Below are 21576 nucleotides of genomic sequence, written 5' to 3'. Positions count from 1 at the left end.
TACGTGGGCTGTGTTAGATACTGCATGGGCTGTGGTATATACTACATCTGTGCTATATACTATATGGGCTGTGCTATATACTAGGTGGCTATGGTATATATTACGTGGCTGTGCAATATACTACGTGGCTGTGCAATATATTATGTGGCTGGGCAATATACTATGTGTCTGTGCTATATACTACGTGTTTGTGCTATATACTACATGTCTGTGCTATATACTATGTGTCTGTGCTATATACTACATGCCTGGGCAATATACTACGTGGCTGGGCAATTTACTACGTGTCTGTGCTATATACATCGTGTCTGTGCTATATACTACATGGCTGGGCACTATACTACGTGTCTGTGCTATATACTATGTGGCTGGGCAATATACTACGTGTTTGTGCTATATACTACTTGTCTGTGCTATATACTACGTGGCTGTGCTATATACTACGTGTCTGTGCTATATACTACGTGGATGGGCAATATACTACGTGGCTGGGCAATATACTACGCGGCTGGGCAATATACTACCTGTCTGTGCTATATTCTACGTGTCTGTGCTATATACTATGTGGCTGGGCAATATACTATGTGGCTGGGCAATATACTATGTGGCTGGGCAATATACTATGTGGCTGGGCAATATAGAAAGTGGCTGGGCAATATGCTACGTGGCTGGGCAATATACTATGTGGCTGGGCAATATACTATGTGCCTGGGCAATATAGTACGTGGCTGGGCAATATACTACGTGGCTGGGCAATATACTACATGGCTGGGCAATATACAACGTGGGCTGGGCTATATACTACATGGCTGGGCAATATATTACGTGGCTGTGCTATATACTACGTGGCTGTGCTATATACTACGTGGCTGTGCTATATACTACGTGGCTGTGTTATATACTATGTGACTGTGCTATATACTACGTGGCTGTGTTATATACTACATGGGCTGTGTTATACGCTACTTGGCTGTGCTATATTTCTGTGCTGTATCTGTATATCATGAATTGTGGTATGTGTTAAAGAGGGGAGTCCATTGAGACTTCTTTCGCCCAGGGCCCTCAAAAACCTGGAGCCGAAACGGGCTTCACTGATTTGTCACGCCCGGCCATGAACAATCAGCGACAGGTGCAGTCCGGCCGCGAGTTGACGCGGAATTTGAACCTCGCTTCGCTAATTGGTCGCCGCTGGCCGGCTGAATCCTGTGTATAAATTGCATTATTCTGAAAACTTCATAAATAAACTACATACATATTCTAGAATACCCGAGCCACCATCTAGTTTTACTGTATATAAGTGTCGAGTAACACACAATGTCTAACACCTTTAATAAATGTGAAACAATGCATGTGCATCAGATCTGGCTCAATTTGAGACAGACTTTATTCTAACATTGTGTGTGACAAATCTACTCTATAGGGGGATAAAGAATCCCAGGAAACCCCTTTCATTATTTTCTAGTTTATTTTCGATATAGAAAAGAATAAGACATGTGCACAGTGTACGGTATTTTGTATTCTGTTCTCCGCCGTCTATAGTGAATGTTCTCCTTCCCCTCCTCTGCAATTCCACAACAATGACAGATCTGGCCAGGCCTACGAATCATGTGACTGTTCTCCAAGAGACGGAAGAAGAAGAGGAGTAGACTGAAGTTACATACTTTAGCTACAACTACCAGGCGTCAGCTGGAAGGAACAAGTCAGGAAGAATCATGAGCTTTATGCCAAGTCTCTCCCCTGGCAGCTGGATACTGCTGGCAATCCTGTTACTATTGTTTGTACTGTGAGTAAAAAAATACATGTATATTGTACAGTTACTTATACTATTGCTGCAAAATGTTTAATGTCAATTTTCTGCTATAATCTATTAACTTATCTTCCCTGTTCTTTCATATTAAGGCTATGTGCACACGTTGCGGATTAGCCTTAGGAATTTCTAGTGCGGATTAGTTGCGTTTTTTGTGCTGTTCCGCAGTGGCTTTTTGTGCGTTTTTGCTGCGGTTTTCTTGCGGATTTGCTGCGGTTTTTACCCCTGCGGTTTTCTATAATAGAATGGGTACAAAAACGCTGCAGATTCACAAAAAAGAAGTGACATGCTACTTCTTTTAAACCGCAGCGTTTCCGCAGTGGATTTTTCGCAAAGTGTGCACAGCATTTTTTTTTTCTCATTGATTTACATTGTACTGTAAATCAATTGCGGATCTGCAGTGTTTCTGCACCTCAAAAAACGCTGTGGATCCGCAGAGAATCCGCAACGTGTGCACATACCCTTAGACCTGAAAATATAAGGGTAGGTGCACACGGTCAGTAATTGGCAATGCTTTGGATGCAGCACATGTTCGCTGTGTCCAAAGTGTTGCCGGCTTTTAAATGCAGGTGGTTCCGTATGTGTTCACTGAACGGTGCGGAATCACCACGTCCAATACTTTGTATGATGATAAAGAGTGGTATTCACCTGCGCTGTCTACAAAAACGAACAATAAAATGAAAAATAGATGAATAAATGAATAAGAGAGCATTTACTTAATGAGTAATCATTGGTTATGCAGTGGATGTTGCAATGGGTCCTTAAAGTACTACCAGAATCTTAGGGGAATGAGGAGAGAAAAAAAAAAAAAAAAAAAGGGGTAAATGTTTGTATTGGTGAATATAGTGAGACTAAATAGATTTATAATATATACTCACTCAGATATTAAATGGAAATGTGCAATGAAGAGACGTGATCCCTGTGTATCTGCAATTGATGCGGGTATTGTGATGACCACGGTTGCTTAATCTTCAGAGGTTTATAGTAGATGCCCCTGCTTAGATAAATGTACAACCTTTATAGGTAATGGTGGTTTTAAATAAATGTGGTCTAGTTTTCCCAGTACACAATAAACTTACTGCTGGTGGGAGTAGCGCAGGATTCCGTTAGGTTAAGGTAGTAAGATGACCATCAGATGCTGGCTGACAAGGATTACTGTGATTAGAATTGATTGCCCATATGTTGAGATGAGGAGAAATGCTCCCCTAGTATGTTGGAGCACTAATATGCCACAATTGCTATGTGCACATAAAATATGCTATACTCACTGTGGTGCTGAGTGCGGAGGGAAGCGGTTTCCGGAAAGTCTGAGCCACCGCTAGGTGTACCACTATGACAGAGCGGTGGGTTAAGGAGAGAGTGGCGGCAGAAGCCGTGCGACCGCGAAACCTTGCGTGCCCCGGCCGGATGCAGCGCTGAGGTAGCGGTCGGAGAGGGTGGGCAGAGCTGCTGGTGACGTCACCACGCTACGGGGCTAAAGAGGACAGGTGTGCTAGTATAGCTAGTCAGCAAACCAATGCATTTCAAGGGCTCAGGCCCTCTTCATCAGGGTTAATGCTGACCGCATGTCTTCCTGCTTCTTTTATAGCAAAATGCCCTCCCCTCCTATGTGTAATTGCTGCCAGTGCTGATTTCAATTAGTGAATCGTATCTTTAATTGGATGATTGTTTGTGCACCAATGCAGAAAGTTGTTGATCTGTAATTAGGTATTGAGCTGTGGAACTCAATTGAATTGTCTGTTGGTTGGGAATTAAAGTGTATAAACAGGTGAATTAAGAACTGGGAAAGTATTTAAAAGGGGGAAAAAAAAAATCTTTATTGATTATAGTAAAAAGCTTAAAAAGTAAATCTGCATATACTGCATTTAAAAATGAAAATACTAATAAAATCTTGTCTCTTAATTAGACTGACTGAACATATAACCACATCAGTATGTGTGGAGTTATAAATGTACACAAATATTAAGAATACATAAAATGTGTCATTTTATGTATGAAATATAAAATATTAGAGCTCTATAACCCTTGTTAGACAATTGCCTCTATGTATAGTCACCCATTAATAATGTTAGCCTGGGGTATTCGTCGAGCTCCATCGTTTTAGCCTGTGTACAAAACGGATGATGTTATTATTGACCCAGCTACTGTTGCCAGCCTCATGAGGGTCAGAATTTGGCCAAATGACACGTCAAAAAAAGGCATAAAGTTCAATTTCCTGATTTAGCCCTTTGGGTGCCAGGCTGTCAAGGGAGAAGATCCATTTAGATTCAATTCTTGACATGGTTTTGATGTAGTGGCCACCCCTTGGGTTCTTAGGTACAGTTTGGATACCGTAAAAGGAGATCCCCTCACATGATTTATTGTGTTTCTCATAGAAGTGTCGAGATAAGGGATGACCTTTAAAACCCTTTTTGATATTGTTTAGATGTTCCTTTATGCGGACCTTTAGGGGTCTTTTCGTGCGCCCGACATAAATTTTCTCGCATGGGCAACTAAGGATATAGATGACCCCTACAGAATCACATGTGATTGAGGATTTAATGGGATATTCATGAGTGTTATTTGCGTCTGTAAAAGACATGTATATTTTTCTGCCACATTTTGTGTGCTTGCAGCAGAAACATTTGCCACATGATTTGAACCCCATAGTTTTAGTAGTTGATGCCCTGTTTGTATTTGTGAGATTGCTTAATACTGGTTTAGTGGTGGGAGCAAGCAGAAGGCCCAAGTTTTGGGCTTTTGTATATACGAATCTTGGATTTTGCGGTAAAAGATCCCCAATATGTTTATCGCCCTGTAATATAGGCCAATGTTTCCGGATTATATTATTGAACTTTTTATACCCGGGATAAAACTGGGTGACTATGGGTAATTTACATATCTGCTCCTGAAGCGTGGATGGACCAGGATTTTCATATGTTTTGAATATCATCGATTCCCTTGACATATGCATTATTTCATTTTTGGATTGGTGTAAGGCCAGTGGGTTATACCCCTTTTCCTCGAACTCGGCTGTCAGACGATCGCTTTCTATGTTATAATCCTCTGTGTTGGTACAGTTCCGTCTGATTCGCATATATTGGCCCCTTGGGATGTTTGTCAGCCAAATGGGTAAATGGCAACTGGTCATATGAATAAAGCTATTGGAGTCCACATCCTTACGAAAACACTTTGTAATTATTTTTCTGTTTTCCACACAGATGGTTAAATCTAGAAAATTTACACTGGTTTTACTTACAGTCGGTGTGAACTCCAAGCCATAATTGTTGTCATTTAATTTTGAGATGAATAGTTGTAAAGTTTTAAAATGAACTCGATGCTGATGCAAATTTGTCTCGCTATGTGGATTCACATCTACAACGCTGTATGCCATTAATACCGGCATACCTGAAAGACACCAACCACACGCTGCAAATTTTAGACCAATTAGAATGGCAGGAGAACTTCACCTTAGGCACTCTTGATATAAAATCCCTGTACACTATAATTGACCATGATAAGGGTTGCCAAGCAGCAAAGTTTTATCTCCAGGCACTTGGTTTATACAAAGAACCACAAATTGAATTCATTACGGAGAGCATCGAGTTCATTTTAAAACACAATTATTTTAGTTATGAACAACAGTACTACCTCCAAACGCATGGGACCGCGATGGGTACGCGCTTCGCGCCCGGTTATGCTAATATATATGTAGGTAAATGGGAGCATGATCACATATATAAGAATGGCAAACTGCGGGATGGACTAATACTATGGCGTCGCTTCATTGATGACATCATATTTATTTGGAACGGCCCATCCACAACTTTACAACTATTCATCTCAAAATTAAATGACAACAATTATGGCTTGGAGTTCACACCGACTGTAAGTAAAACCAGTGTAAATTTTCTAGATTTAACCATCTGTGTGGAAAACAGAAAAATAATTACAAAGTGTTTTCGTAAGGATGTGGACTCCAATAGCTTTATTCATATGACCAGTTGCCATTTACCCATTTGGCTGACAAACATCCCAAGGGGCCAATATATGCGAATCAGACGGAACTGTACCAACACAGAGGATTATAACATAGAAAGCGATCGTCTGACAGCCGAGTTCGAGGAAAAGGGGTATAACCCACTGGCCTTACACCAATCCAAAAATGAAATAATGCATATGTCAAGGGAATCGATGATATTCAAAACTTATGAAAATCCTGGTCCATCCACGCTTCAGGAGCAGATATGTAAATTACCCATAGTCACCCAGTTTTATCCCGGGTATAAAAAGTTCAATAATATAATCCGGAAACATTGGCCTATATTACAGGGCGATAAACATATTGGGGATCTTTTACCGCAAAATCCAAGATTCGTATATACAAAAGCCCAAAACTTGGGCCTTCTGCTTGCTCCCACCACTAAACCAGTATTAAGCAATCTCACAAATACAAACAGGGCATCAACTACTAAAACTATGGGGTTCAAATCATGTGGCAAATGTTTCTGCTGCAAGCACACAAAATGTGGCAGAAAAATATACATGTCTTTTACAGACGCAAATAACACTCATGAATATCCCATTAAATCCTCAATCACATGTGATTCTGTAGGGGTCATCTATATCCTTAGTTGCCCATGCGAGAAAATTTATGTCGGGCGCACGAAAAGACCCCTAAAGGTCCGCATAAAGGAACATCTAAACAATATCAAAAAGGGTTTTAAAGGTCATCCCTTATCTCGACACTTCTATGAGAAACACAATAAATCATGTGAGGGGATCTCCTTTTACGGTATCCAAACTGTACCTAAGAACCCAAGGGGTGGCCACTACATCAAAACCATGTCAAGAATTGAATCTAAATGGATCTTCTCCCTTGACAGCCTGGCACCCAAAGGGCTAAATCAGGAAATTGAACTTTATGCCTTTTTTTGACGTGTCATTTGGCCAAATTCTGACCCTCATGAGGCTGGCAACAGTAGCTGGGTCAATAATAACATCATCCGTTTTGTACACAGGCTAAAACGATGGAGCTCGACGAATACCCCAGGCTAACATTATTAATGGGTGACTATACATAGAGGCAATTGTCTAACAAGGGTTATAGAGCTCTAATATTTTATATTTCATACATAAAATGACACATTTTATGTATTCTTAATATTTGTGTACATTTATAACTCCACACATACTGATGTGGTTATATGTTCAGTCAGTCTAATTAAGAGACAAGATTTTATTAGTATTTTCATTTTTAAATGCAGTATATACAGATATACTTTTTAAGCTTTTTACTATAATCAATAAAGATTTTTTTTTCCCCCCTTTTAAATACTTTCCCAGTTCTTAATTCACCTGTTTATACACTTTAATTCCCAACCAACAGACAATTCAATTGAGTTCCACAGCTCAATACCTAATTACAGATCAACAACTTTCTGCATTGGTGCACAAACAATCATCCAATTAAAGATACGATTCACTAATTGAAATCAGCACTGGCAGCAATTACACATAGGAGGGGAGGGCATTTTGCTATAAAAGAAGCAGGAAGACATGCGGTCAGCATTAACCCTGATGAAGAGGGCCTGAGCCCTTGAAATACATTGGTTTGCTGACTAGCTATACTAGCACACCTGTCCTCTTTAGCCCCGTAGCGTGGTGACGTCACCAGCAGCTCTGCCCACCCTCTCCGACCGCTACCTCAGCGCTGCATCCGGCCGGGGCACGCAAGGTTTCGCGGTCGCACGGCTTCTGCCGCCACTCTCTCCTTAACCCACCGCTCTGTCATAGTGGTACACCTAGCGGTGGCTCAGACTTTCCGGAACCGCTTCCCTCCGCACTCAGCACCACAGTGAGTATAGCATATTTTATGTGCACATAGCAATTGTGGCATATTAGTGCTCCAACATACTAGGGGAGCATTTCTCCTCATCTCAACATATGGGCAATCAATTCTAATCACAGTAATCCTTGTCAGCCAGCATCTGATGGTCATCTTACTACCTTAACCTAACGGAATCCTGCGCTACTCCCACCAGCAGTAAGTTTATTGTGTACTGGGAAAACTAGACCACATTTATTTAAAACCACCATTACCTATAAAGGTTGTACATTTATCTAAGCAGGGGCATCTACTATAAACCTCTGAAGATTAAGCAACCGTGGTCATCACAATACCCGCATCAATTGCAGATACACAGGGATCACGTCTCTTCATTGCACATTTCCATTTAATATCTGAGTGAGTATATATTATAAATCTATTTAGTCTCACTATATTCACCAATACAAACATTTACCCCTTTTTTTTTTTTTTCTCTCCTCATTCCCCTAAGATTCTGGTAGTACTTTAAGGACCCATTGCAACATCCACTGCATAACCAATGATTACTCATTAAGTAAGTGTTCTCTTATTCATTTATTCATCTATTTTTCATTTTATTGTTCGTTTTTGTAGACAGCGCAGGTGAATACCACTCTTTTTCATTTTATATACTTTACAGATCTACACAGAACCTGTCACAATCACCAGCAGCACGCTACATTCAGCAATTTTGTTTCCCCACTAGGGACTATCAGGAGCGCCAGTGCTTTTTACTTTCTTTTTTACTTTGTATGATGATGTTTATCTTTTGCAGAGACCCATGTCTCCACAAGATAAATTGACATGCTATGGTCTGGAAAGATGCACCACATGTCCGTCTCCGCGAGTGACTCACAGGCGTCTCTGGACGCATAGTGGGTTGGACGCTGTGGTAGTACACAGAGTAAGACACAATGCATGTCAGTCTCCACGACTGACTCGCAGGCCTCTCTGGACGCATAGTGGGTTGGATGCTGTTGGAGTACACAGAGTAAGATGCACCGCATGTCCGTCTCCGCGACTGACTCGCAGGCCTCTCTGGACGCATAGTGGGTTGGATGCTGTGGGAGTACACAGAGTAAGATGCACCGCATGTCCATCTCCGCGAGTGACTCGCAGGCGTCTCAGGACGCATAGTGGGTTGGATGCTGTGGGAGTACACATAGTAAGACGCACCGCATGTCCGTCTCCGCGAGCGACTCGCAGGCGTCTCAGGACGCATAGTGGGTTGGACGCTGTGGGAGTACACAGAGTCAAACCCGCAGCGTTTACTGACCTTGTGCACCTACCCTTAGTTTTCTTTCTATAAATTCATCAAATATCTGTCCACAGTCTAAAAAAATAAAGGTCCAGCAGAATGGATGTAACCAAAGTCCCTCTCTGTAGACACTGTGGAATCAGGGTAGATAACTATCAGCGACACTACTGTTTCACTGTCCTTTACACCATATCTATATCCACCTCCATAGTTTGACCAGTCTTGTGTAATTAAAGCGTAATTGTTTAAAGGGAACCTGTCACCCCGTTTTTTCAGTAGGAGATAAAAATACCGTTAAATAGGGCCTGAGCTGTGCTTTACAATAGGGTATTTTTTGTCCCCTGATTCCCTACCTATGCTGCCGAAATACCTTACAAAAGTGGCCTTTTTCGCCTGTCAATCAGGCTGGTCAGGTCGGATGGGCGTGGTCACAGCGCTGTTTCTCCCCCACATCTTGCTTATGTTCCCGTTGGTGGCGTAGTGCTTCTCTCATGCGCAAGTGCCGAATGCACTGCGCAGCTGTAGAAAAAGAGCGCGCTCGCCGCTATTCAGCGGTTTCTCGGTGGGAGCGGCCATCTTCCTGAGGCCGCGCGTGCGCAGATGGAGTCTCCTGCTTCCCGGGGATTCAGGAAAATGGCCGCGGGATGCTGCGCGTGCGCAGATGGACATCGCGGCGGCCATTTTCCTGAAGCCGAGTTCGAATCTACGCAGGTCCCTTCATCAGGCAATACTAATAGAAATTCTGAAGAATCACATATTTATGCACAACACAGCACAGAAATAATGCCATAGATAAGACAGGTGATGTGAAGGAGAACTACCATTATGTGAGTAATAAACAGTTATGTCCATAAATATTGGAACAGTTAATAGATAAGGAGTGTGAATGTTTTATTGTCCTCTGATTGGGGTTTGGTTCTATGCTATGATGTCCCCACACGGTCTGAGGAGCAAATTCCTTAATTGATGTAAAAAGACATAAATCCATGCGAGACATTCATTCCTGCACTGTGTGTGTCAAAGGTGTTCATCATCAGCTTATATTTCCAGACTCTTCTGTCTCTCTGAGATTTGAAGTTACTTTTTAATACAAGTAATTTCATGTCCATAATGCTGTGATCAGGGAGACAAAAATGTATTGCCACATTGTTTTTTCTCTTATTGTCTGGCGATGAGAGTTCATTCATGTTCTAAGCTTTTGCCCTGTCTCCCCCACATACAGACCCCCAGTTGCACATTTAGTACAAATAATTTGGTACACCACATTAGATGTGATGCAGCTGAAAGTACCTGGGATCTTGAAATCCTGATGTGAATTGGGGATCTTTATCTTGTCCGTGGTCATTATAAATGGACAGCTTCTGACAATGATACTTCTTAGATTTGGGGGCTGCCTAAAACACAGTATTGGGGGTCTGGGAAAATGGATTCTAAGCGCGCATCTTTTTGCAGTAAAGGTTGTAATTTCCGTGCAGCTCCCCTTAGCACCTCCAGATTTGGATTGTAGGTGACTACTAGAGGCACCAGATTATTTTCTTCTTTAGCTTTTTAATGTAGCAGGTGATTCCTTGATACAGTCATGGCCAAAAGTATTAACACCCCTGCAATTCTGTCAGATAATACTCAGTTTCTTCCTGAAAATAATTGCAAAAACAAATTCTTTGGTATTATTATCTTCATTTAATTTGTCTTAAATGAAAAAACACAAAAAAGAATGAAGCACAAAGCAAAACATTGATCATTTCACACAAAACTCCAAAAATGGGCCAGACAAAAGTATTGGCACCCTAAGCCTAATACTTGGTTGCACAACCCTTAGCCAAGATAACTGTGATCAACCACTTCCGGTTACCATCAATGAGTTTCTTACAATGCTCTGCTGGAATTTTAGACCATTCTTCTTTGGCAAACTGCTCCAGGTCCCTGATATTTGAAGGGTGCCTTCTCCAACTGACATTTTTAGATCTCTCCACAGGTGTTATATGGGATTCAGGTCTGGACTCATTGCTGGCCACCTTAGAAGTCTCCAGTGCTTTCTCTCAAACCATTTTCTAGTGCTTTTTGAAGTGTGTTTTGGGTCATTGTCCTGCTGGAAGACCCATGACCTCTGATGGAGACCCAGCTTTCTCACACTGGGCACTACATTATGCTGCAAAATTTGTTGGTAGTCTTCAGACTTTATAATACCAAGCACACGGTCAAGCAGTCCAGTGCCAGAGGCAGCAAAGCAACCCCAAAACATCAGGGAACCTCCGCCATGTTTGACTGTAGGGACCGTGTTCTCTTCTTTGAATGCCTCTTTTTTCTCCTGTAAACTCTATGTTGATGCCTTTGCCCAAAAAGCTCTAATTTTGTCTCATCTGACCAGAGAACATTCTTCCAAAACATTTTAGGCTTTTTCAGGTAAGTCTTGGCAAACTCCAGCCTGGCTTTTTTATGTCTTGGGGTAAGAAGTGGGGTCTTCCTGGGTCTCCTACCATACAGTCCCTTTTCATTCAGACGCCGACGGATAGTACAGGTTGACACTGTTGTACCCTCAGACTGCAGGGCAGCTTGAACTTGTTTGGATGTTAGTCGAGGTTCTTTATCCAACATCCGCACAATCTTGCATTGAAATCTCTTGTCAATTTTTCTTTTCCATCCACATCTAGGGAGGTTAGCCACAGGGCCATGGGCTTCTTGATGACACTGCGCACGGTAGACATAGGAACATTCAGGTCTTTGGAGATGGACTTGTAGCCTTGAGATTGCTCATGCTTCCTTACAATTTGGTTTCTCAAGTCCTCAGACAGTTCTTTGGTCTTCTTTCTTTTCTCCATGCTCAATGTGGTACACACAAGGACACAGGACAGAGGTTGAGTCAACTTTAATCCATGTCAACTGGCTGCAAGTGTGATTTAGTTATTGCCAACACCTGTTAGGTGCCACAGGTAAGTTACAGGTGCTGTTAATTACACAAATTAGGGAAGCATCACATGATTTTTCGAACGGTGCCAATACTTTTGTCCACCCCCTTTTTTGTGTTTGGTGTGGAATTATATCCAATTTGGCTTTAGGACAATTCTTTTTGTGTTTTTTTTTAATTTAAGACAAATTAAATGAAGATAATAATACCAAAGAATTTGTGATTGCAATCATTTTCAGGAAGAAACTGAGTATTATCTGACAGAATTGCAGGGGCGTTAATACTTTTGGCCATGACTGTATTCTGGTGGCTCTTGTAATTTGGTTTTAAATTGGTCTTGGATGGTAGCCCTGATTCAAAAAGGTCTTTCTGAGGCGACCCAGGTGTTCATCTCTATCCATTGGGTTGGAACATATACGACTGTATCTGATGGCTTGGCTGTAGACAATAGAGTTTTTTATGTGTTTTGGATGGAAACTGTCCCATTTAAGTTATGTTGGGCGGTCGATTGGCTACTGATGCATGGCTGTTTCTGTTTCATTGTTCTGCAGCTTAATGATGGTGTTCAAAAAGTTAATTTCAGTGCAGGAGTAGTTGAGTGTTAAGTTGATGATGGGATGAAATTGATTAAACTGTCTTTAGCTGTTGCTCAGACTCCATACAGATGATTAAAATATCTTCAATATAGCAGTAGTAGGCTAGAGCTTCATGGGACATGAGGACGAAAAGTCGCTTTCAAGCTTGGCCATGAAAAGATTTGCATGCTGTGGGGCCATTTTACTTACCATTGCTGTGCCAGTCTCCTGTAGCTATATCTTGTAGTCAAATTCAAAGTAATTGTGGGTGTGGATGAATTTTATAAGTTTCACCACAGAATCAGCATCATTCCCTGTGTTTTCCAGGAAGAATTTGCAGGCATTTAATCCATCCTGGTGTGGGATATTAGAGTACAAAGATTCCACATCCATGGTGGCCAGGATGGTTCCCTCTGGTAGAGGACCTATTGCTGATAGTTTATTCAATAGGTCAGTTGTGTCCTGAATGTAGCTGGGTGTATCCTTTATTAGTGGTTTAAGAATACCCTCTACCCATCCAGATACCTGCTCAGTAAGGGTACCCACACATTAAATAATTGGTCTTCCTGTATTTCGAGATTTGTGGATTTTGGGAAGCATGTAAAATGTCTCTATTCTTAGACTTTCTGGTATCAGGTCATCGGCTCTTATGGATTCGTCAGTCAGACAAGATACCAACTTGTTTAGTTCCTTGTAATAGTCCTGTGTAGGATCCGACTCCATTTTTTTTGTAGTAGCCCTGGATAAAACTGACCCTCAAGGTTTGAGAGGATAGGATCCCCTGCTTCCCAGAAGGGGGTGATCCATCTCAAAGCATCTCCTGCTAGGTAGGATATTAGGAATCCCACCTTGGCCCTATTGGAGGGAAAATTGGATTCATTCCACTTAATGTACATCAAGCACCGCTCCAGGATCCCCATAGTAGCCGTTGGGAGGAGCTTTTCATAAGTCGCAAGTTGAGTAAATATCTCATCTGAGACTATGATTCGAGCTGGTGCAGAGACAGTCAGAATTTCAGATCGGGTAAAAAAAAATTTCGGTTGCTCATACTGGCAAGAAAAAAGTTCATCTGGCTCCAAGAGCGAAGGCCCATGGGACCATGGCCTGAGCAAACTGTAATGCTTGCACCCTGACTGGGTGGCAAAAGCGAGGATTATGGCCCCACTATGCCACAAACCTGACTACCCTGGAAGGGGCATGACTAAGCAGCTACCTTGGTGTTCACTGGAGCCTCTAGTGGTGAGGTAAAACTTGTGGGGCAGATAGCTGCCAGGTACGACTCCAGGGCTGTGTCTGGCTGCAGCAGCTGATCATACTGAGGGATGAAACACTAGTGACAGGTGCAAGCAAGTACAGAAGAGCATGACTGGTACTCTGGTGGGCACGGATGGCACTCTGGCAGGTAGGCGGGCACGGCTGGCACTCTGGCAGGCACTCTGGCAGGCAGGTGGGCATGGCTGGCACTGTGGCAGGCAGGAGGACATGGCTCCTGGCAGGCAGGCAGGCATGGAACACACTGGAGGAATCGTGATGGTAACGGGTAGGGCAGGAGCACAGGCAGGTACGAGTAGGGAACAGATAGGAGCCAGTTTAGAATGGAGGGACAGGAACTCTTAGGAACCAGTTCAGACTGGAGGGACAGGAACTGCTTCAGGAGACATGGGAACACAGGCAGGTACGAGTGAGATAAGGGAACGAGTAATAACAGTTCAGTTCAGACTGGAGAGACAAAGAGCCACGGAGTGTGGGGCAAGAGCAGAGCCACAGGATGGGAAGAACAGATCGGAGTAGAGCTTCAGGTTGCGGCGAGCAGAGCAGAACAAGCAGAGCCACAGGTTGCGGCAAGCAGAACAGAGCAGAGGGAGTGGACACAAGGATAAGCACAGTTGAGTGGGAAAGGCAGCAGACAAGGATATAAACAGGTACAGGTATAGACAAGAGTTCAGACAGGGATAGACACAGGAACAAGTACAGGACAAGGATTCAGGCCTGGGTATACAGCCCCCAGGGTGGCAGAAACAAGACACAAGAACACAAATACGGGCCTGGGTATGCAACCCCCAGGGTGGCAGAGACAGGACAGGACCTGGCAACTCAACAGCAAGACACTAACTGAGAAAGTTCATTGCTCAGGCATCTCCCAGTGGGTGGAGATGCCTTAAGTACCTGATGCCTCCTAGCAATAGGCTGGGGACATATTAGGAGAGTGCACACAGTCTCTATAAGAATCTAGAAGTGCCGGGACCGCTGCCCTGAACAAACAGCCACGAAGTATGCAGCAAGCAAGGACAAGACACCCAGAGCAAGGAGCTGGCAGAAGACAGAACTCATAACAGTATGGGGAGTTGGGAGGATGTGTAAGGAGGCAGTATGTCGAGTGAGAGGGTAAATAAATGAGGACACTGTATGGGGACACAGTGTGAGAGGATAGTGTGAAGAGGGGCCCTAGTATGTAGAGGAGAGGTAAGTGTGAGGGGCATGTCCCCTAAGAGCAACAGTGTGGGGGTCATATTTTGTGCATGGATTATAGTGGGGGGAAATTATTTATTCAGGGGCTCAGCGGAGGGCATATATTTTTATCCCGGAGCATTATAATAACACTGCTATTTTTAAGGGCATTGTGTGTGGATGTTCTTCAAAAGACCAGAGAAAATGGAAGTCTGCAGAGACAAGCTGTGGACGAAAAACATCATCATGTAGTTTGGACAAGATGAAGAAGAAAAGAAAGGCGACTACAACCAGAGACAACGTCATGTGTAACGTACCTGGATGTAAATGTTATTTGTGATACTGGCTAATTCTCATATGTTTCCTTATGTTAGGAGCATTAAATGGGTTGTCCAAGTTTATGATAAGTCTGCAGTTATTCTATATGACTGTAGATTCCTAAATTGTTACATTGTGCTCTGCATGCTGTCAGGATTCTCTGGTGCTGGCAATTTGCATACATGTAGTCACATGACGACTAGACATGCGTGGTCTCGCTAATTGAAAATGAACTGAGCGATGCTGGACACAGAATGTAGACAGAAGTATACAAACCACACACTTGTGCTGACATAACTGTCCACTCTTGCCACCGGCAAGGGAGAATCCTAAAAGTGTGCAGAGCATTAGCTGTGAGAATTCAGAAGCCTGCAGTCACATAGCGTGACTACAGACTTTCATCTGAAACCTGGACAAGCCCATTAATCATAAAATGAAGCCCTGTAGCCAATCCTAACAGTGGGTATATGCTCACTGCAGGATTGAGTTCTGCTTGCAGGTTCTAGCAGTCATCACATGGTCTCTTAACTCATATGCTATTTTCTTTCTTATGGTCCTGTGGTAACTAGTTTTTTTTCCTGCTTCTCTCAGTTTTTCACTGAACATTGAGAGAATTAGGGAGAGCAGCTCGATGGTACATCACTAAGTGTGAAAATCGCATATGTGCTTGGGGTAGGGGAGCGCCAAACTGAATTCTTGCCTCGGGTGCCAGAAGACCTAGATCAGTGTTCCCCAACTCCGGTCCTCAAGAGTCACCAACAGATCATGTTTTCAAGATTTCCTTAGTATTGCACAGGTGATTTGATGCTTGCCTGTCCAGGTGATGCAATTATCACCTGGGCAATACTAAGGAAATCCTGAAAAGATGACCTGTTGGTGGCTCTTGAGGACCAGAGTTGGGGAACACTGACCTAGATACACCTCTGGTGGGCACAACCTGATGGTAAAAACTGACACACTGACCAAACATCAATGGAGCTCTGATGGTAAAAACTGAAGCACTGAGCAAACATTGGTGATAATCCGATCTAAAACATTGATGAACGGGGCGTGGCCTGGACAGCATGTGAAGAAGTGTTCTACACAGCTCCTGCTTTCCATCCTGAAAGATCCTCAGTTACCCGGCTTTAGACTCACTCCTGGAGAACAGAGCAGACCAGTATGTCTCCCCTAACTGCGGTCTGTGCTGCAGGGACATCGCTGAGGAAATAAATCATGACACGCAGCAGGAAAGTGGGCGGGAAGGAAACCCGTCCGAGAGAAGATGAATCCTCCAACATGGTTCTGACACAAGGTACTATAGCCTGAGACAGAACAGCAGATGCAGCTGCAAGACTAGAATGTTTTGCAAGAGTCTCTGTGACTGCTGCAACTTGAGGCACAATCAGGCTTTGAGGATGCTCACAATAGCACTGAGCTTGCAACTGTTGTTAAAGCTCAAAATGAGTACACTTCTAGACTAGTCTCTGACACTGGGGTCATGGTTACAGAGGATGGAGATATTCTCCACACTCTGCATAATTACTTTTCTAGAATGTATTCTTCTAGAAGCATCACCAATTCAGAAGAAATAGAGAACTTTTTAACACCCATTTCATTACCATAATTCTCAAATCTTGAGAGGGATATACTAGACAAACCAATTGAACTTGAGGAATTGGAAGAGGCCATTCAAGGGTCCTAAAATGAGAAGGCCCCAGGCTCAGATGGGTTAACGGGAATTCTTCAAAACATATCAAGAAATATTGCTTCCAAATTTATTGGCAGATTTTCAAGAAAATATTAGAATTGGTAACCTCCCAGAATCTATGAAAGAGGCCGTGGTGGTTTTGATATTGAAACCTGGAAAGGATCCATCCTTGCATGATTCTTATAGATCCATCTCCCTCCTCCAAACCAATGTCAAACTGCTGGCTAAGATTCTTGCAAATAGATTATCCAAGGTGATTACAAGGGTAATACATGATGATCAAATGGGATTTATTCCAAACAAGTCCACTTCAAATAATGTAAGGTGGTTATGTATGGGGATGCGGCTCAGTTCAAAATCCATGGGAACAAGGGTGATCCTTTCCTTAGATGCCACCAAGGCATTTGACAGCGTTGAATGGGACTTTTTGTGGGCTGTGTTAAAGGGCATGAGATTCGGGGATAAAATTATTTCAATGATCCAGTTATTATATTGTTCTCCTAGCGCAAAATTCTGGGTGAATAGTCATATACCGAGATCGTTTGATCTGGAAGGGAAACACAGCAGAGTTGTCCCTGTAACCCCTTCTTTTTGCAGTAGCCATAGAGCCTCTTGCCTGTTTGATACAAAATAATCCTGCAATCTCTGGCTTTCGGTGTGGGTCAATAGAGATGAAAATATCTCTATACACAGATGATGTGCTTCTTTTTTGGGGGAACCTAGGCACTTACTGTATATAGGTCCAGTAATGGGCATAATGAAAACACACGGGAAATGGTCGAGCCTTCTAATTAACTGGAACAAATCGGGACTTATGCCTGTTGATCCTCTTCCAGAGGAATACTCATTGGAGCATACACAAATTCAAATAGAAAACTCTTAATATTTGGAGGTAAAAGTCTCTGCTAACCCTTAAAATTTAGGTCTAAGGTGGATATATGGTGTTGCCTCCCGATGTCTCCAGTGGGATGAAGTAATCCTTTGAAAATGATCCTTATGCCACAACTCCTTTATTTTCTTCATAATACTCCGATTTGGATTCCTATGTCTTTCTTTCATGAAATACATGGGCTTTTTTGGAATCTCATCTGGAAAAAACAGCAACTCAGAATTAAACTTGAAACCCATGCAAAGGGGAAAGGATAATGGGGGTCTAGCAGTTCCAAACATTTGGTCATACTTCATAGCCTTGCAGCTACAGCAGTTTCAGGGCTGGGGTACAACTGACCACTGTGGAGCATCGGGACAGCTAATAAAGGAGGGCACTAAATGGGAGATACCTTTATTAGCTCATGGGGCTGGTTTTGCTCAGGGAAAATGACTCAACGGTTCACACCTCAAAATTGATCTATAAAATCTAGGATAGGGGAAAGGACATTCTCCATATCAAGGTATTCACAAACTATTCCCCTCTGCAGCACAATTCTAAACTAAGCAAAATGGCTAAACTAGAGGGCTTCGGTGAATGGGAACGCAGAGGGATTTTGCTATTGACCCAAATAATACGTGACGGATTAATCCAAAGTTTTGATCAGATTCGCTCTGGATTTTGCATTCCACATAGAGCCTTCTATCAGTATTTGCAGCTTCATCATGCCATCCAGACACAAACTCAGACTACTAAGGTAGATATCACTACTCACTATATCTTAGGTTTATTCGCTACAACATCTAATACAAAAGGCCTTATTTCGTCCATTTACAGGATATTATTACCCTTGTATCTAGATAAACATCCCATGTTGGTCAGATCAAAGTGGGAAGAGAATGTTGGCCCCATATCTGAAGAACAATTGAATGAAATACTAGAAACAACACCTATACTATATGGCCGGTTTCACATTAGTGTTTCTTTGTGCAGCATAGGCAACATGTTGCCTTAGGCGGACACGTCAAAACGACGCACGGGGACGCTTTCACATATAACGCATGTCCCTGCATAGGCAATGTTAAGTATAGGTACGCAAGACGCATGCAGATCTTAAGGAAAGAAGTACGCAGGCCTACGCTGTGCACAGAAACGCTAGTGTGAAACCGGCCTATCTGAGTCCCAAAGAATGTCCCAAATTTTCCTTATCCACAGGGTCTATAAGACACCTAATATATTGTTTAAAATTGGGGCTCGGACTGAAGACTCATGTCCGAAATGCGGTATGAATAGGGCCCATATGATGCATATGCTATGGGAATGTGTTGATATAGGCCACTACTGGGTGGGGGGGTGACCTCCCTGATTAAACGAGTATTCGGGATACACATACAACTTGATCCTAGGGTGTGCATACTGGGCCTTCTGGGGGGGTGGGGATAGATTTAAAATTCCCTGTGACTACCGCCATTCTGAGAATACTTTTTCTGGCCAGGAAATTGCTAACATTGCACTCGTTAAACCATAATCCCCCAACATTGGAGTAATCGAAAGCTAAAATTAATATTACCATATGCCTGGAGATAGGCACTTACATTAAAAGAAACTCAATAAAAAAGTTTATAAATATATGGGAACGGTGGCTGGTCAACCCTGTGGTGGCATCTGTGGACCTACTCAGAATAACTAGACCAGTACTAGACCAGATGGCTATTTTGGCTTTTTTCGCTTTGTAAGACGCTCCGGATTATAAGACGCACCCCAAATTTTGAGGAGAAAAATAGGAAAAAAACATTTTTTTAATAAATTGGTGGGGCGTCTTATAATCCATGCGTCTTATTACTCACCAGGGGTTGTGGCTGCAGCGGATCAGGGTCCCAGGGTCGGTGCTGGAGGCAGGAGTGGAGCATTGCTGCAGGCTGGGATGAGGGGGCTGCAGGGGGGCTCCTGTGCTGCAGGCTGGGATGAGGGGGTCTGCAGGGGGGCTCCTGTGCTGCAGGGGGGCTCCTGTGCTGCAGGGCTGTCTCCGGGGCTGCAGGGCTGTCTCCGGGGCTGCAGGGCTGTCTCGGGGGCTGCCTGTGCTGCATGGCTGTCTCCGGGGCTGCAGGGCTGTCTCGGGGGCTGCAGGGCTGTCTCGGGGGCTGCAGGGCTGTCTCTGGGGCTGCGGGGGGCTCTGGCGACATTTTGTGAAAGACCAGAGCCCCCCAGCAGTTCGTCCATGCGTTCCTGTATGACTGACTCCGGGAAAATGGCCGCCGGAATCTCGAGAGATGAGATCTCAGCGCTGAGATCTCATCTCTCGAGATTCCGGCGGCCATTTTCCTGAAGTCAGTCATACAAGAACGCATGGATGAACTGCCGGGGGGCTCTGGTCTTTCACAAAATGTCACCAGAGCCCCCCGCAGCACCGGAGTTTCCAGGATCTCCCGGTACAGCAGCAGGCAGCAGCGGACAACCACGGCAGCGGTGGCGGGCGATAGCGGTGGCGGGCGGCGGGCGGTGGCGGCGGCGGGCAGCAGCGGACACCCCCTCATCCCAGCCTGTAACGGTAAGCGGTATATCCGCTTTGTAAGACGCACCCCCATTTCCCCCCCAAATTTGGGGGAAATAAAGTGCGTCTTACAAAGCGGAAAATACGGTAGATACCAATTATTTTCTGTTCGCAAACATGTTGTTAGTTAGCATACAACCAATCCTAGTTTTGGTATAATCCCTGTATTTAATAACTTGTCACCAGTCTTTGGGAAAATCTTTATTTGGACAAAATTGATAACTTTGTTTGCCATGGACTACCTTGGCGGGTATAGGACTATATAAACTTTAAGGGTTACACTTGTTTATTAAGTTTACTAGATGGTGGCCCGATTCTAACGCATCGGGTATTCTAGAATATGCATGTCCTCGTAGTATATTGCCCAGCCATGTAGTATATTGCCCAGCCATGTAGTATATTGCCCAGTCACGTAGTATATTGCCCAGCCACGTAGTATACAGCACAGAGCATATTGCCCAGCCACGTAGTATATTGCCCAGTTATGTAGTATATTGCCCAGCGACGTAGTATACAGCACAGAGCCACGTAGTATATTGCACAGCCCATGTAGTATATTGCCCAGTCACGTACTATATTGCCCAGCTACGTAGTATATTGCCCAGTCACGTACTATATTGCCCAGCTACGTAGTATATTGCCAAATTACGTAGTATATTGCGCAGTGACGTAGTATACAGCACAGAGCCACGTAGTATATTGCACAGCGACGTATACAGCGAAGAGCCACGTAGTATATTGCCCAGCTACGTAGTATATTGCCCAGCCACATATGTCACAGGTTAAAAAATAAACATATACTCACCTTCCGATCCGAGGGCCCCTTGTAATTCTGTCGCCAGCTTCCGGTCCCAGGGTGTGATGACGTCGCGGTCACATGACCGTGATGTCATGGCAGGTCCTTCTCGTGTAGGCGCGCAGGACCTGTGATGACATCGCGGTCATATGACCGTGATGTTATGGAAGGTCCTTCTTACGCAGGCACGCAGGACCTGTGATGACGTCATGGTCACATGACCGTGACGTCATGGAAGGTCCTTGTCGCATACCATCCTTCGCACCGGAACGTCACGAAGAGCGGGAAAGGCATCGGAGGGTGAGTATATGATGATTTTTTATTTTTTTAATTATTTTTAACATTAGATCTTTTTACTATTGACGCTGCATAGGCAACATCAATAATAAAAACTTGGTCACACAGGGTTAATAGCGGCGGTAACGGAATGAGTTACCCGCAGCATAACGTGGTCCGTTACTGCTGGCATTAACCCTGTGTGAGCGGTAACTGCGGGGAGTATGGAGCGGGTG

General features: G+C 43.6%; 1 protein-coding gene across 1 annotated transcript in view; it reads left to right on the top strand.

Annotated features, from left to right (window-relative positions):
• The first annotated feature begins 1620 nt into the window (after window positions 1-1620).
• LOC138637604 (cytochrome P450 3A9-like) overlaps window positions 1621-21576 on the top strand; it is a 104101-nt gene continuing 84145 nt past the window's right edge. Inside the window, exon 1 of the mRNA XM_069726423.1 lies at window positions 1621-1783. Coding sequence (XP_069582524.1) covers window positions 1713-1783 — 71 coding nt within the window. The 5' untranslated portion in view covers window positions 1621-1712. The remainder of the gene's footprint in view (window positions 1784-21576) is intronic.

The sequence above is a fragment of the Ranitomeya imitator genome, chromosome 5 (genome assembly GCF_032444005.1).
Source record: "Ranitomeya imitator isolate aRanImi1 chromosome 5, aRanImi1.pri, whole genome shotgun sequence".
Taxonomy (NCBI): domain Eukaryota; kingdom Metazoa; phylum Chordata; class Amphibia; order Anura; family Dendrobatidae; genus Ranitomeya; species Ranitomeya imitator.
This window is presented reverse-complemented; position numbering and strand designations above follow the sequence as displayed.